Genomic DNA, 16,817 nt, shown 5'->3' on the forward strand with positions numbered 1-16,817 from the left:
GTGCACACAAACCTTCACTTGCCTTTTCCATCTACCCCTGGGGAAAGGTTAGCAGTCCCATTTAACAGATGGGGAAACTGAGGCTCAGAGAAGCAATGTCACCTGGCTAAGGCGAAACAGAAAAGAAAAGCAAGTTTGTGGCAGCGCTGAGCCCAGGCCCCACCTCTCTGAACTCCGTCAAGTTTGCATGAGCTGCACACAGGCCGGTGACGGCACGTAGAGGCCGCTCGAATGTGTGTTCGGCTGGTTTCAGAGAGTGGCAAGGCCACTCATCTAGGGGGTCGTGGGTCTACAGGCCCATCTCCAGGTCAAGTCTTTGCGGGGGGCCATCTGACCCTATCTAAGGCTCCTCTCCCCGCAGACCTCGGGTCCCCCTAGCAAATTCCAGTCTCCCTTCAACCCAGCCCCTGTTGTCATGCTGTAAGGGAGACCCTCTCCCCCGCCGGGACCGGAGATGTCGGCTAGGTGGGCTGTGCTCAGGGAGCCTTCTGAAGGCATTGCATTTCTGCCATCACCTCTGGGGGCTGGGTTAGGGGCCTGGCAAGAGAGGAGGACCATCCATCAGGGGATAAGGCCAGTGCCGTCCAGCCAGGCACCTGGCCAAGTCCACATGGCCCATGGAGGGCAGGACTCAGGAAGTCTGCGCTCTGCTCGCCAAGTCCAGTGTCTGGAGACTAGCTGTGGCTCGCCTCCAGACGGGCTGGGTGACCTTGGGCAGACCCTCACTTGACTCACTGTCTTGCTCAGGCTGTGGGCGGGGGTGGGGGGAGGGGGGTTCTCTAAGAACACGTCCCAACCGCTAGATGAGGCCTGGATGGAAGGAGCCTCTTCCCCTTCCACACCCGAAAGCCGCCCAGCCTGGGGCAAGACGAAGACCTTGTCAGCATCCCCCGGGGCGCACACCCTGGCTGCCATGCCCAGGGGCCACCAGGCAGGTGCCAACCCCATGGGCCTGCGTCCGGAGGCCACTTTAGGCTGGCTGAAGGACTCCAGCTGCCGGGCCAGCCTTCCTCCCCACGAGGCTTGGGCAGCAGAACAAACCGATGCCAGTCCCAGCTCTACCACCCACGGGCCTCTGCAGGCCTCAGTTTGCTCCGCTGCACAATGGGGGAGTACAAACAGGATGAGCTGAGGTGTCACACGGAGGGTGACCCTTGCCGGAAGCAGCAACGTAAAGGCACATCTCTGGGGCATAAGCAGGGGAGAGACCATCAGAAAGGTCAAAACCCCCCAGGGAAGGCAATTCTGCAGACCAAAAGGAGCCCGAATATAGCCAGTGGCCGAGAGCAGCAGCAGGGTAAGAACAAGGATGGGAAGAGCAAACTCCAGCAGCCCGGTGAGGTGGGTAATTAAGACCATGGTGGGGGGGGGGGGCAGTTTTAAAAAGGAGCTTTAAAAGTTCTAGAACAAACCTGTGATTGGAACAATCTCTTAGACGGAAAGACCGCAGCTGCTCTTGACACCCACACCTCATTGCCCCCCTGGGGAGACGAAGGCCCATCCCCCGCTGGCCTGCCTCACCCCTCCACCACTGGAGACACAGCCCCGGGGCCGCAATGCTTCGCCCCTCCGGCTGTCAGGGAGGCGGCCGCCAAGCTAGACGTGTGGCCCCGCGTCCTGCCCCTCGGCACCCCCCTAGCTGGCCTTGTGCGCCGAGTGCAGTCCTGCCCGGCCTGAGCTCCCCGCTGCGGCGGGCTGGCCCAAGGCCCAAGAAATGAGCTCGGCGCCCTGCTGGGGCCCCAGCCACGTGGTGTCTCCGCTTCCCCAGGTTGGGGGGGCCCCCGGGGAACTGGACGCCTTGTACTTAGAGCAGAACAAGGCTCAGGAGGAGAAAGGATCAGGCTCCAGGACGGGCCTCCAGGTTCAGTCTCAGCTACAGGAATTCAGAGGACTAGATGGCGGGGGGGGGGGGGGGGGGGGGGGGCAGTCCTTGTCGCAGCAGCGTGCCAAGGCCCAAGGAGGCTGCTGAGGGCCACCCCAGCCACTCCCCTGCCTCCAGGCACCGTCTACCCCAACCATCTGCCCAGGAAGGTGGGCTGTGGAGGCAGGGGAGGCACGAAGCCTCCGCAATCAGAAGTCCTACTAATGCCTCGAAGGCTCAGCTTCCTGACCTACAAAATGGTCCGTCCTGCCAACTCCCCTGGCAGAGCTGGGCCCAAGAGGTGAGGTGTTGTCATGCAGCCCCGGCACGCTCCACCGCGCCAGGGCACGCTAGCTTTGGCTTGTACCAACAGCGGAGAATACAGAATAACCTCTCAGAAGAGCCAGCAGAGGGATCCCGGGGGCCTCCTTACGCAGTTGAGATTCTCTGCAGTCGGGGAGATTCCTGTGCAAGCCTAACCTGCATCCCTCCTGCTGCACTCCCAGTGGGCCACCCTCCTTTTGTGAGCACGTGCGCACACCAAGCGTGCGGACATGGAAAGACCCCTTGAGGTCAGGATGCCGCGCAGGTTTTCACTCTGCCCTTTTGGAATCCACTAGGGAGCCCGTCCAAGAAGAGTCGCATCGGGGAACAGGGAGATGTAGGAGAGCCTGGTCCAGTTTTCGCCAGACAGGGTCCCCAAGGGCCCTGGGAAGAAACCCCTTCAGCTCCAGCCAAAATTCGTAACATCCTATATCTGGACCCCTCCTCAGGAAACCACAGGTTTTCACTCTAGCAGCCGAGAGGCGATGAGAGCGTTAGCCGAAGCTTCCCTTCGGAGCTCAAGACAGGAGTGCAGAGAGGAGTGAGAGGCAGAAAGCGAGCAAGGGGCCCGGGGTCGAGCCCTGACTCTGCCATCGAGTGCCGTGGGACGTCGGCCAAAGGACCGGCCTCCCTGAGCTATGCCAGCAGATGCGTCTGACAAAGAGGCTGGGCCGACTCCTCACGAAAGTTCTGTTGTGCTCTGACCTCCAGAGTCTCCGCTACGGCTCCCCTGAGCCAAAGATTCCCACGCACCCACCTTCCCGACCTGATGCTTGAAATTCGGCTCGCCGGAGAGAGAGGACTACAGCGGTCACCCCCGGCCCTGCCAGAAATGAGGCCAGCCGGGATGGCATGCGGGAATTCAGCTCATTCTCCTGACATCTCGCTAATAAATGCCTAGAAATCAGCAGGCCCAAAGCTCCAACGAGAGGGGATCAGCAGAAGGAGCACCCACACCCCCAGGGCTCAGGAGTGGTGGCCCCGGGGGGGGGGGATGGCGCTAACAACCACTGAGGGAGCATGCGGCCCAGAGGATGGCCAACTCGGAGGCCTGGCGTGGGCAGAGACCAGAGACAAGGCCGTAGGGACCCGGGCACGTGGGGTCCCAGTCCACACACTCTTGAATCACATCCAGGGCCGGGGGCGCCTGGGGGGCTCGGGCAGTGAAGCGGCTGCTTTCAGCTCAGGTCATGATCCCGGGGTCCTGGGATTGAGCCTCTGCTCAGCGTCCTCGCTGCTTCTCCCTCTGCCCCTTCCCGTCCCCCTGCTCCTGCTCTCACTTGCCAGTGTGCGCTCTCTCTATCTCTCTTTCAAATAAATAAATAAACAAAATCTTAAAAAAAAAAAAAAAACGCATATCCAGTGCAGACCCTCCTGCTCTTTGGCTGGCCATGGCAGCTGGACCAGGGGCAAGGGAACTGTGGGGGCCCTCGGCGGGGACTGTGCGGCCACAGTGCTGTTTTGCTGCAGAAGGGGGTTTCCTCGCCCCCATGCCTGACGCCGCGGTGCCAGGGAACACCCCCATCAGGAAGGGCAGGGCAGGATCTCAGAAGTTAGTGACAAGGAGCAAGGAGGCAGAAAGGGGGTTAGAGTCTGGTGAGACCCCCTGAGAGCGTCTGAGCAAATGGCTCGGGTTCCGGGTCTGGGAAGCAGGTGCTGTCGACCTCACTGTGGAAAATGGGGTTCGGGGGAGAAGCATAGGCAGTCCGGATGCCACACAGGCCAAAGGGCCTCAATGAATGTTGCTTTGGGGGATATGTTTTGGCCACAAGTGCTGTCCCCAGCACCTGGCACATGGCAGGTGCCCCATAAATTTTTGTTGAGTGAAAACCGAAGGCGTGGTCTCATCCCACACGCAGGTGGCAAAACGGCCCCGAGCACCTCCGACCCGGTGCTGCCTTCCCGGTGGCGAGCACCTTGGGTGGCCTTCAGCTCCAGGGAGCAGACGTGCGTGGCAAGGAGGGCGGATGGGATGAGGAGGCCACTGGATGCAGGAAAAGTGGGAGGTGGAAGAGGAGAGCTGGGCCCTGAGCCCGTCGGCGGTCCTCGCGGCGGCAGGGCAGAGGCAGCCACGGCACGCCTGGGTTTCCAGGCCCTTCCCCGCTCCACGCTCAGGAGGCTCCAGAAGGCTCCAAAATCCATTCGCTCACTAGCGATGCTCTGGGGCAAGAGGCCAGAGCTCTGGCTGCTGCGCTCCAACCCAGCAATGACCCTCAGGAGCCTCAGGGCCTCAGCCACGTCATTCACCCCCAGCCGCACGCCCCCTCTGCAGAGCAGCGGCAACGCCTGGTGCCCTGGCAGCCTCCCGGGACAGAGGCTCAGCAAACCCCTCACGGGTGGCTCTGCAGGCAGAGCTGGGTGAGGCGACAGGGCCCAGCTGACCTCATCCAAGCAAGTTGACGTACCCTACTCAGCAACTTAACCTTTGGGAAGACAGGTCCAGAGAGGTAAAGCCATTGGCTCAAAGTGACACAGCACAGACAGCCTCCCAGGGAGCCACCCAGGGAGCTCCACACAGGAATGGTGGCTGCTACTGTGCCGGAGCACAATGGCCTCAAGAGCTAGAAGATATTATCCCCATTTTTCACAGGGGAAACTTGCAATTCAGAGGCTTTGAGCCAACCATGCCCCTAGGGCCTTTGCACCTATCATTCCCTCAACCTCGAAAGCTCTTCCCCTGGGAGCCAAAGGCTCCCATTCCCACCTCATTCAGGTTTCTCAAGAATTCAAGAGGAGGGGATCCCTGGGTGGCGGGCGCGATCCTGGAGTCCTGGGATCGAGTCCCGCATCGGGCTCCCTGCATGGAGCCTGCTTCTCCCTCTGCCTGTGTCTCTGCCTTTCTCTCTGTCTCTCATGAATAAATAAATAAAATCTTAAAAAAAAAAAAAAGAATTCAAGAGGATTCCTGGATCAATTCACCTAACAGTCTACACCCCAAGCACTCACGGTCTACCTACCCTACTCCATGTTAATGCTCAGCACCCTCTGACATTCATTCATTCATTGCTCATTCCCTTGTCCAATCATTGTCTGTCTCTCTGCCCATGGAAATGGGAACTCTGTCTTGTTCACGGCTCAGCACTAAGCATAGTGCCTGGTCCATGGTATACACTATTTACTGGATGGATGGATGGATGGATGGATGGATGGATGGATGGATGGACCTCCTTGCCCAAGGTCACCTGGCTTGAGGAGCAGATCCGGATGCCAGCCCCACCCTCACACATGCCAGGTCCTTGCCCTGAAGCACTAGGTGCTACTCCTTGCCCAGATCCAGGTGTCAGGTGTTAGTAGGCCTCCAGGCGCAGAGGCGCTGTCGGCCACAGGAAGGTCTGGTCTGAGGATGAGGTGCCCCTCTGGTCCTTGAGTCCAGGACCTGGATCTTGCTCTTCTTTGTATACCACACTTGGCCCCACGGGGCCCAGATCCATACACACTACAACAGGTAAGATGCCCGTGGTCTGCGTGTCAACCCCAGAATCACAGACAAGCCCCTTTCTGGGCACCACAGAGCGCTCCTGGCCGCCTTCTAGCAACCTCTCAAGCTCCAACCTCCCTCAATGTCCCTTCTCCATCCACCACCAGCAGAGGGAAGCCCAGACCCCAAGGTGATGATGCTTCCAAGCCTAGGGATGACCCTGTGGGCAGCCACACGGGGCCTTCGGCCACCAACAGAGGTCAGGCTGGAGAGAAGTCTGCCTCAGTTATAGTCTGGGGTCTCCCTCGGCTGGCAGCAAGGACGCCAGACATACCACTCCAAGGGGAGCCCCAGCCTCCCCTTGTGAGTAATGAGATCATTGGAATTCACGTCTTGCCCACCGGGTGAGGATTCTAGGGCATCTGCTTGTACATTAGTGCCAGCCAGGGAATCCGAGAAGCCAACTTGGTCCACCACTGAGATCAGAGGCCCTGGAGGCGAATGGGGTTGTTAGAATCCCGGCTCCCTTGTTGATTGTGAAACCGTGGGCAGGTTACTCAACCTCTCTGTGCCTTGGCTTTCTCTTCCTGCCAAGCAGGAGAAAGACGATTCCTGTCGCACTGGAGAGTCACGGGCAACGCCGAGACTCTGGGGTCACGACCCTGGGATCGCACCTGCTGTGGGCCTGCTCACATGCCCCATCGCCCTCTGGCCCTGTATGTGCACGGCCACCCACAAGTGACGTGACGCCAGCCACCCCAAGACAATATGGATACTGAGGGTTTTCCGAGATAGGAGCCCTGACACGGGTCTAGCCATGATCCCTCCCAGTCCAAGCAGGGCCCCAGACACTACTGACCCAGACAACAGAAGCCCCCCAGGCGCAGGACCACACTGTGGAGCAACTGCTGCACACACGCACCACACACACATAGAGGAGCCATCCTGGAGGGGCCCAGAGCACGACAGGCCCCAGCCACAGCCAGGCGGCAGCAGGACACGCAGCCCAGACAGCCCCTCGTGCTGGCCCACACACTCAGAGCAGAGCCATGGCCAAGCAGACAGAAGCAGAGAATGCCTGGGATGCAGGTGGACAGGGTGGTGCGGCCAACAGGAAGTCAGAGTCACCCATAGAGTCTGCATAATAGACACGGAAAATCTTTACCGGCCTACCCATCTTGCCCCTCTTGCCAGGAACACCAGGCAGGCCCTGTAGGGGAGAGACAGGGAAGAGGTCAGGACACGATTCCACAGGGGACAGCCAGTGATGCCCCAAACCAGCCCCGGAGCCACCCACGAGAGGAAGTCGCAGAGGGCCTGGCGCCTGGGCCACACATAGTAGGTGGCAGCTCTGTGCACGTCGGATGGACGGTCCTTGCACTCTACGGGGCTTGGCTCTGTGGGCACCTGAGCTGGGCAAATGCCTAGGAAAGCACCCGGTGTCCCCGGTATTCAGCAGGTGCTCCCGCCGCTCTCCCGAGGTCCTCTCTACCCAGCTTGTTATGAGGTGACTATGGGCTCAGGCTGGGAGGGGACAGGGCAGAAAGGCCCGTGGGCCATGCGGTCCCTGCCGAGGCAGCAGGAGTACGAGGCGCTGCAGCCGGCAGGTAACCGAACGAGCATGCCTGTACTCGGCACCACTGCATACGCAGACGGCTGGCAGGATCTGGCCCTCGGGCCACAGCGAGCGGACACGTGATCCGCAGTAGGAAGCAGGCCCACGTCTCATTCGCTGAAAGCCCTTCAGAAGCTGTCCATGCCTCAGAATCACGTCCCCCTCCTGACCCTGGGCCCGACGCCCACGTAACCTCGCCCAGGAGCCCCCCACACCCCCCAAGCTCGTCTCCTACCATTCCTGCCTCGCGCTCTGAGCTCTGACCGCGTAGACTGTCACACGTGCCAGTCACCGTACCTCCCCGACTTTGTCCCCACTCTCCCTTACATCTGGAAGGGACCGGACTGCCTTGATTCGACCCCTTGGTGGGCTCCTATGCAACTCGAGGGCACCTCCTCCAGGAGGGAGTCCAGGACTCCTCCCAGAAGACCGGGGTGGGTAGGTGGGCGGGAGGTAAACAAACGAGGCCTACTCACTCGCTCTCCATCGGACCCTGGCAGGCCGAAGAGCCCCGGGAGTCCAATGTAGCCCTAGGAAAGAGCAGGTAGGGGGTCAGAGGGACCGAGGGGTGGGGTGTGGCTGGCCCGGCCCCGCCGCCCGCGCCCCACTGCCCTCCCACGCCCAGGCTCCTCTTCCTTGCTGGTGGCAGCAGCGGCTCCGGCGACTCCTCGACGACACAGGCCTTGAGGCAAGTGTATATGCCCATGGACTGCATGGTGCTGGCTTCCACGATGTAGTCCAAAGGCACATACCCTCACGCCAGGGAAGGGCGCGGGCGCTCTCGGGGGGAGGCCCGCCCCGCGCCGGGGCTCCCGGACCTGCAGAAAGGAAGCTCTCGGCTGGGTTAGATGCTAGAGCGCGCCCGGCTCCGCCCGCCCCGAGGGAGCCTGCTGGGGGGGCCCCGGAATTGGGGCTCCCTCCACCCGCGGCGGCCTGAGCGGAGGTCCCGGCGGCACGCGGATGCCACTGCGTCCGAGCCCCCAGCGACGCTGCCGACTGGCTGTCAGCTGCCCCGCTGCACAGACAAGGAAACCGAGGCTCGGAGATGATGCGACACAAGCAGCCCGGGGGTAGCCAGGTGGGAGTCTGAGGTCCCAGGATGTGCCTGGTGTCCTGCCTCCGCACTGTGCCTGCACCGGGCTGGCCCTTCCCACCCCAGCGACGGCAGGGCCACCCCTCCCAAGCCCAGCTCGAGCTCTCTCCTCCCGGCTCTTCCCTCCACCCACACACCATGTTTGCTCCTCAGTTAATAGGATTTACCACTTTCTCCGATGTTTTACCTTCCATTATCTGTGTCCATGCTTCACGCCCTCATTAGCCTGGGGACTTCTCGAGGGCAGGGACCCAGAGCTCCTATCACTATCTGTGCTCTCTAGATCTTTGTGGAATGATTTAATAATAACGCTCACAAACTACGTTCTCAGGGCTTCGGGGGGCAGGAAAGCATCTATTGGGTCCTTGCTCCACCCCAGAAGCAGGTTATAATCAGTCGGCCCCCTGGAAAGGGGAGAACATTTAGGCCCAGAAGTGAAGTGACTTGCCCAAGGTCACACGGCTAGAGCACGATAGAACTGGTATTTAAGTTGGAGTCAACGGACTCCCAGGCGGGCCTCCTAACCACTCGGCTACACTGCCCCCCGACAAACAAGCAACCAACACATGCTCACAACCATCTCTCCTCCCCTAGTAGGTCAAGACGTCATTGAACCTCCTCACCCTCCAGTGATGAACATCCATCACCGTAACGAGGGACTTTTATTGGTCCTGCCAACCAGGGCTTCTATCCCAGATTCACAGATGAGAAAATGGGCTCAGAGAAGTCCGGCAACTTGCCCACCATCCCACAGCTGGTTAAGGGCACGGCAGCTCCCAAAGCCGGTTGCCCTGGTCCATAGCTTGCATTTTATCTCATTCATAAATATGAGGCTGGTGGTGGCAGGGGAGGGAGGGCAGCTCGAGTGCTCCCAGCTCATCCAGGCTGCTCAGGGCCCTGGGACCCAGAGAGGGGGTTGCTGGGGCCAGACCAGCTCTCTCCCCTCATGTGGTCTCAAGATGCCATCAGCATGGCAAACAGCAAGCCACCCCAAATGCCATCAGCATGCCTCTGGGGCCACAGCTCGTGGGAACAGCTGGATAAAAGTAGGGGGGCCCAGCCTCCCAGGACAGGAGCCTCCTCGGCCCCTGCATGACATCACCCATCATCATCATCACTGACATCATCGCATCCTGAGGAACCTGCCCACCCACCTCCTTGCCCACCGCCCAGATGCTCTAACAGCCACATGTCAGCTGCAGGGATTAAGGCCCAGACTGTGGTCATAAATAGCTTTGGCTCAGGAGTGGAGAACACGTCACACCTGACCCAGCCTGCCCGAGGGCTGTGACCCACTTGCTGAGCCTTCTTGGAGAGGCAGCAAGGCCGGGCCACAGGACACCTGGGTCCCCATCCCAGCTCCACGTTAGGCGTGCAGAGTGAACCGGGACTGTCAGGTCTCCACCATGAACCCAGCTGCCTTGTGTGTAGACAAGGGGACTACACCACATTATCTCTTAGACTTTCAAACTCCATCTACCCCCATTCCATGCACCCAGAATCTTCTCCACAACCCAGTTGGGAGCCCCCACCTGATGGCCCCTCTTCAGCAGTATCTGCTTCCAAATTCCTGGTATCCCCATAACCATGCTAGAGGTAGGTATGGACCTCCCTCCCATCATAAAGGTGGGCAAACTGAGGCTGCTGGCTACTTGGGGTTGTCCCAGGGAAGGGAGAGCAGATGCTCCATCAGTCTCCGGGCCTGAGCAGCATCACCCATCAGTCACCCCTGCTCTGTCAAAAGTGGGGTCCCCCAGACCTCAGTCGGGAGGGGAGCAGGATTCTAACAGCAGACAAAGTAGCCCTGACTTAGGTCCCCTTGCTCTTAGGATGTGCTGGGGGACAAGGCAGGCAAACGTCTGACCATGGCAGCTGGGCCACGGGCACCAAGCCGGCTCACCTGGCTCAAAGATCCCCCATCACCTGTCCACCCTGCTGCCCCTTGGCTCTCCGGAGAGCACTCAGGTGGGAGGGCAGAGGCACCAGCCCCCCCTGCCAGACGCTGTGTACAGACCCTGCACCTCTGACCTCCCATCAGGCCCGCTGAGGGGACAGGTAATGACCACCCGGGGCCCCACCTGTGTGGCACTTGCCAAGACCCACTTACCCGGCTGCCTTTGGGGCCAGGGTCTCCTACCGGTCCAGGTAGCCCCTGAAACATAAAAGACAGAGGGGCAAGGACATAGGGAAACGTTCTCCCTGCTGCCAACAACCCAGGGCAAGTCCTGCCTCCTCGGGGCCTCAGCTGCCCCCCACCCTGTAGAAAGGGAGTGGGGTTGGGCCTGCAGTCTTCACACTGAGGACCCCACTCTGCCCCAGAGTCCCGGGGGAGTAGATGGGGGGTGGGGGAGACTGAGTGGGAGGAGCCCCGGAAGCCCCAACCCCACAGCACCAGAACCCCTTTCTTCTGCTCTGAGCATCCCGTGCCCTACTACCTTCAAAGAGAGGGATCCCTGGTCCAACCCCCTGAAAAGCCCTGTCTCCAGGGCTTTTCCCCCCCGACGGGGGCAGCTCCTCAGCCCCCTGCCTGCCGCCTCCCTCTGCCTGGGGTGGGGGTGGGGGGACACCCGTGGCCATCTCCACATCTTCATGGCCACCGAGCTTCCAGAAGCCATATACTGCACCTGCCTGCCAGGGTAACCTTTGGCCCCTGGGCTGCCCTCAGGTCCCGGCTGCCCCTGCAAAGGAATGAAGAGAAACGTAAGGAAAGGAGAGACCTGGCCCAGCTCTGGGTCTGGGGGGCGGTGGGAGACGGGGGCTTACTCACAATGGACAAAGAGAAGGGCAGGAATGTGAGCTGGATGGGGAGGAAGGGGAAGGCACGGGCCTGCTGGGCCCCAGCCCACCCCTCTGTGAAACCGGTCAGACCAGCTCAGAAGGACAAAACCCCCTGTGCTGGCAGCCCAGGACTGAGAAAGCTCAGAGGAGCCCTGGCTGGCTCTCCCACGCTGGCAGGGGCTGCTATTTGACTTGGGCCAGTACAGCCCGAATTCCTGCAATCCCCGTGGCGGCCTGTATAATATCCCCTAACATCGCCCGGAACAGGCCAGCTATTCATGGCTCTCGCCGGAGTCGGGTGGCTCATGCCAACGCCAGGCCGGCGTGGACTCCAGCTCTTTCAGGCAGATGCGGCTGGGGGAGAGGTGGGGTCGGCTCTGGGGCCCCAGCAGGATGGGAGGCAGAGCCGCCTGGCTCTGGGGCTCACTCATGGCATGGGGCCCAGGGAGGAGGCCAGGAGCAGACAGGGGTGGAGTGGGGGGGAGCAAGCAGGGCAGGGCTGAGGCTGCGGCCCTCACCTGTTCTCCGGGGTGCCCCGCTGGTCCAGGATAGCCCTTGTGTCCCTGTGGGGTGGGGGGGGATTGAATCAGGAAGGCCTCTGGGCATGCGTGTCAGATGGCCCAGGCCCGGCCGCCGCGCCTGCCTTTGCAGCACTGCACGCTGTGTGGACGGCAGGGGTGTAGTGTGTGTTCAGTGACCACTCGCTGATCGGACCTAGGCCCGTCAGGGTGGGCAGCCTGCTGTGGTTTCCTCTGCCACCGACGGCCCTCGGAGCAGAAGCCATCGGCAGGCTGGTTCACTCCTCCGGCAGGGTGTGTGAGCTGAACTGGGATACAGCCCCTGTGGCGGAGTGATGCTCTATCCCCACCATCCATCCCTCCCAAATCCAGACGGGGGTGAGCCCATCCGAAGCTGGGGTAGAGCGAGTTCTCGATGGATGGGTGGGCCAATTAGGACCTTCGGGTCTGGGATACGCTCAACCACCATGCAGTGCTGGGATCTGTGTCAAGACCTGCCCCTTCTCATAAACCCCCTATCAGGAAAGATCTCACACATACCGACCAAATACATTCACCGAAATAGCGGCCTCCCTTCCTCCCACTGGTCCCAGTTCCCCTTCTGGGGAGGACGAGGCCACCCAAATGCCTGATTGTGAAGGACTCTGGCTACAAGCCAGCACCAACCCCAACCCTCGGTCCGCGTGGCCCAACTACCAGGTCTCTAGGTCAAGAGAATCAAACGAGCGTGTGCTTACACGTGGCCCTGGGGCCACCCAGCAGAGCCATTTCCTAAGATGTAGGGGCTCTCCGAAGGGAAACCCCAGACTTCAAGCTTCCATCCCCTGACGGCAGCTGTGAAATAAGACCGGGCAGGGGCCTTGCATCTCAGCCAGGGCAGCCACACAGATCTCCGTTAGAGCCCCTCGCACAGAGAGCCCAGGGCTTGGCTCCCACTGTCCCTCACCGCCCTTGAGAACTCCAAAGTTGTACGGCTCCCCCAGAGCGTGATAAACGAGACGATGCCTGCACACCCCCTCCACGCACTGCGGTTTACCGGAGACTCCACCCACGTGGCCCCCTCTAGCCCTCACACCAGCCAGACGAGGTGCAGTGGGGAGGCAGGGGTTATCATCTGCATTTTCACAGAGGAGAAAACTGAGTCTCAGAGAATGCCCCAGTGCCATCGCTAAGAAGCAGCGCGCTCGCACCCATCCCGGGTCCTTCTGATGCCCGAGGCCACAAGGAAGAGGCTTTGCCGACATCCCAGGCACGTACAGTTCATGCGTGTAAGCAAACACACACAGGCACACGCACTCAGCAACCCCCCCACCCCCACCCCAGACCCCCGGGAAGCAGGACTCTTAATTATAAACAGCATCATCGGTGTGATCCAAGAGGTTTGGGGAGTTTACAAGCATTCCTTCTGCACCTACTCATACCTCAGCACAGCTCAGCGATACGATCACATCTCACACGCGGGGCCCGTGGGACTGATGCAACGTGGCCTGTGAGCTTCTTCCACCTGGGGTGCACATTCTCTCCCCCAGGGAGCAAACTGAAGCGTAGGCCACAGCCGGCGGCTAGCATGCGGAGTGGCTGAGATCTGGGACTATCCTGCTTCGCTACTGGACGGCTGCATGATCTGAGGCCACTGATGTCGCCTCGCTGAGCCTTGGTTTCCTCTTTTGTAAATGGAAATACAGGGACTGGCCCATGGATCACATGATATAATGTGTGTAAAGCACCTAGCACAGTCCCCAGCATTGAATTCAGGGGCCCTGTAAAGACCTGCAAGCTGTTACCACCGTGAGCTTCGTATTTCATTCATTCACTCATTCATTCAACAAACACTTGCTGAACTTGTATGTGCCAGCATCACTCTAGACCTGGGATGAAGGAGGAGACAACACCCTTTAGCCTCAGTGGAGTTCGCAGCCTAATGAAGGAGATATAAAAACAAATAAATATAAAAGATAACGTCCAGGGGTTGGGATAAATAGGGAATTGTTTTCGTGAGTGTCAAGTTTTAGTTTTGCAAGAAGGGTAAGTTCTGGAGACGGGTTGCACCACGACGTGAATGTCCTTAGCGCTGCTGAACCCTACCTGGAGACACAGTTAAGGTGGTACATTTTATGTTGTGGGGGTTTTGCCGTAATTTAAAATTTTTTTTAATTGCAAATGTGTGGTAGTGATGAGCATGACGAAGAAAAGTGAGCAGACTCAGAGGACGCAGAGAGGCCTACTGGGAGGGGTGGTGCCTGCTGGGCAGCCAGGCAGGTTTGCCTACATGACTGGGGCGGAATGAGTTAAGAAAAAGCCAGAAGCCAGAAGCCAGAGCACATAAGGCATTAGAATGGAGGGAACCCACAGGAGGATTTGAGCAGGGACGTGTCGTGATATGATTCGCGTAATCGTCCTTATCATCCTCTCTCCACTTGGAACTTGCATATGAGGAAAAAACCAGCCAAGCCTTTCCCACGAAGAGTGGAGTCGAGCCTTGAGCTCAGACCGTGTGGCTCCCTCCGCTCAGGCAACTGCCCTCTCTGAGCCTCACTGTCATTCTCAGCCTGCCTCGGGTTGCTGCCAAAAGCCAGGGCAATAACGGGGGAAGAATCCCAAGAGAACCAAGAAAGGGGACCAGGGGGCCTCTGAGCATCACCAGCGCCTTTGGCTTCGCCTGCAGCCAGGAAGAAATCTGCTGGAAACCAATGCTTCAGCAGAGAAGTGTTGCCAGGGAGATCCCAGAAGGTTTCAAGTGAACCCTTTACTCAGGACATAGGAAGAAGGAAATGTGTGATCTCCAGGATAGGGACAGTGGCCGGCCCTTTGCCCGGCCCGGTCCTAGAGCCTTAAATAAATACATCAGCTCATCAAGTCCTTGCGACCATCCCTAGCAGGTAGGAGTTACCATGCACGTGTGCCACACGAGGAAACAGAGGCTCAGACAGGTGAAGAGCCTTTCCTGCGGCTCTCCGGCCTACCAGGGGCAACGCCAGGTGTGACGCCAGTCCCTAGGTCCTAACCACCCCATCACGGGATAAGACATGCTCACGGCGGCCCGACGCCCACATCCAAGAGCCACAGGGCCACACAGGGAACGACCCCCTTATGGTCCCTCCCCGCCAGGACAGAGCACGTGGATCACCCCGCAGCTTTCCTGGGGCAGGGGACAGCCACGGAACCCTAGAGTATCTGAGTTGGAGGAGACCTGAGCCATCAATCCGCCCGCCTTTGTCATTGGACAGGCTTACCAGGGGGCAGGGACTTGCCCAAGGTTACTGAGCAAATTATGGCCAAGCCCAGACCTGGACTCTAGACCCTCCCCCCGCCACCCGCCGGGCTGTGCTTTGTCCAACAGGCCACAATTCCTTGGTCTGGTCCAATCAGTGGTCCCTGAGGGCCTTGCACGTGGCTGCGAACGACCCACCCCTCCCGGCTGGCTGAGAGCAGCAGAGACGGAGCACGGCCGAGGCACGGGGTTGGGCTGGGGGGTGCAGGGGGGCTCCTGTGCCCCCTGGAAGTACCTTTACAGTGTTTACCAAGCTGGGGCCAGCCAAATAGCTTCAAATGACAGGGCCCCAGGACCTGGAAGAGTCTAAATCATTATCTTCTCCTGGGCCCCGGCAATTACGGGGTAGGCACTTACCGCAAGGTGGACCCACGGGCAGTGATTTCCCCGTGGGTGCCCGGTGCCCAGCCGGTACCAGGGCAAGCGCGGGTGCTTCAGGGGAGCTCCGGGGACCACGGAGTCTGTAAGGGGCCTCTGGCTGCCCAGCAGGCGGGTCTCCACAGGACCCGTGTTTATAATAGAACTCGGTCTATATTTTGGTTTGGGAGCCAGATTAATCATTGCTTACAATGCACAAGGAGAAACCAGACATCACCTCACTGTTGCTGCAGACAGTCTCCCCGTCGGCCGGGGATGCTATTTGGGCTTTGGGCAGGGAGCATGGGGGAGGGGGGTCCTGTTCTTGCCCGGGGGTCCTGGGGACCTCAGCTGTGCCCCCGGGCCCCAGCGTCTCTTTGCTGTAACACGGAACTCCCTGCTTGCTTCGCACTCCACGAGGCTCACTAAACATCACCACAGCCCACAGCCCACCCGGGCCAGTCAGCGGGACAGACAGCCCCAGTCGGGCTCAGCGAGGAAGAAGCGTGCCAGGAGGCAGGGTGACTCGTTACGTGGCACTGCACAGTCCCTGGTCCTCTCTGGACCTCAGTTTCCCCAAAGCATTGTGTTGGCTCAGAGATTGTAGGACTTGGAAACGTGTGGCTTGGCCAAAAGCACAGTCCATCATGACACAGCCAGGCACCTGACATCAAACTCCGCTCCACGGGTACCTGAGACAGGTGCGGTGGGAATACACAATTTCTGTTTGGCTCGTTCATTCGACCAATTGTTCATTCATGCAACAAAGGTTTGGGGAGCCCCAAACGTGACCCTGTGTCAGGCATGAAGGATACACCGGTGGACTGAACAAACTCACCCCCTGCCTTCTGGAGGGCAACATATCCTGAGTGGGAGGAAGGAGAAGCACCGCATGCTACGACAGTGTAGACAGCCAACCGGAACGGGTGACATTATAAACGGGCTTGAAGGAGGAGCCAGGTTGGAGAGCAGAGCAGGAGTAGGGCTTAGAAAGGGCAGTGGGCAGGGGCCCCAGAAGCCCGGGGCAGCCCAGCAGCAGGGGAGCCTGGAGAAGCCTCTTGGGAGGGGGGCTCTGCATGGCAGTGGTCAGGGAGAGGGTTGCCAGAGGGCGCCAGGAGGAAGCTTCAACTGGAGAACCAACCTCATTCCATTAGTCCCGTCCACGTGGGGCAATGGGGTGAGAGGGGCTCTGAGGCCACATCGGGGCTTGACCAGAAAGATCAATGAGTGATGTCTGCCACAGGCAGGGGAGGAGGGAGGAAGGGGACAGAGCAGGTGCGTGTGTCCCGCACTGTGCTAAGTCCCCCATAAGGAAACAAGCAGGGGCAGGTCCTCTGAGCACCTGGTCCCGCTGACGAACGCGCCAGGGACACCAGTGACTTTCCTGCCAGCTGAACATGCGGCGTCCCAAGGAGGCTGCGAAGGAGCCGCGACCTCTGCCTGGGCGGATGTTCTAGCCCCACCACCAGCATGGGGCCGGCACTCGTGGGCACTGCTTACATGTTTGTTGAATGAATGAACGATCACGAGGAGTGTGGAGAGGAAGCACGCCAGGGGAGCGCACAGCATAAGCGAGCCCGAG

The 16,817-nt window shown here is 59.9% G+C and overlaps 1 protein-coding gene across 9 annotated transcripts in view; it reads right to left on the reverse strand.

The window, feature by feature from the left end:
* Window positions 1–16,817, reverse strand: part of COL27A1 (collagen type XXVII alpha 1 chain) — a 134,877-nt gene that overhangs the window by 78,224 nt on the left and 39,836 nt on the right. For all 9 annotated transcript variants that reach the window (XR_005988810.1, XR_005988811.1, XR_005988812.1 and 6 more), the window contains 5 exons: window positions 11,608–11,652; window positions 10,936–10,989; window positions 10,419–10,463; window positions 7,695–7,748; window positions 6,769–6,813 (listed from right to left, as the gene is read on the reverse strand). Coding sequence is in view for 6 of the 9 variants with exons in the window: in XM_041760910.1 (XP_041616844.1) it covers window positions 6,769–6,813; window positions 7,695–7,748; window positions 10,419–10,463; window positions 10,936–10,989; window positions 11,608–11,652 (243 nt within the window). In the remaining 3 variants the exon portion in view is untranslated. The remainder of the gene's footprint in view (window positions 1–6,768; window positions 6,814–7,694; window positions 7,749–10,418; window positions 10,464–10,935; window positions 10,990–11,607; window positions 11,653–16,817) is intronic.

This window comes from Vulpes lagopus, chromosome 7 (genome assembly GCF_018345385.1).
Source record: "Vulpes lagopus strain Blue_001 chromosome 7, ASM1834538v1, whole genome shotgun sequence".
Lineage (NCBI taxonomy): Eukaryota > Metazoa > Chordata > Mammalia > Carnivora > Canidae > Vulpes > Vulpes lagopus.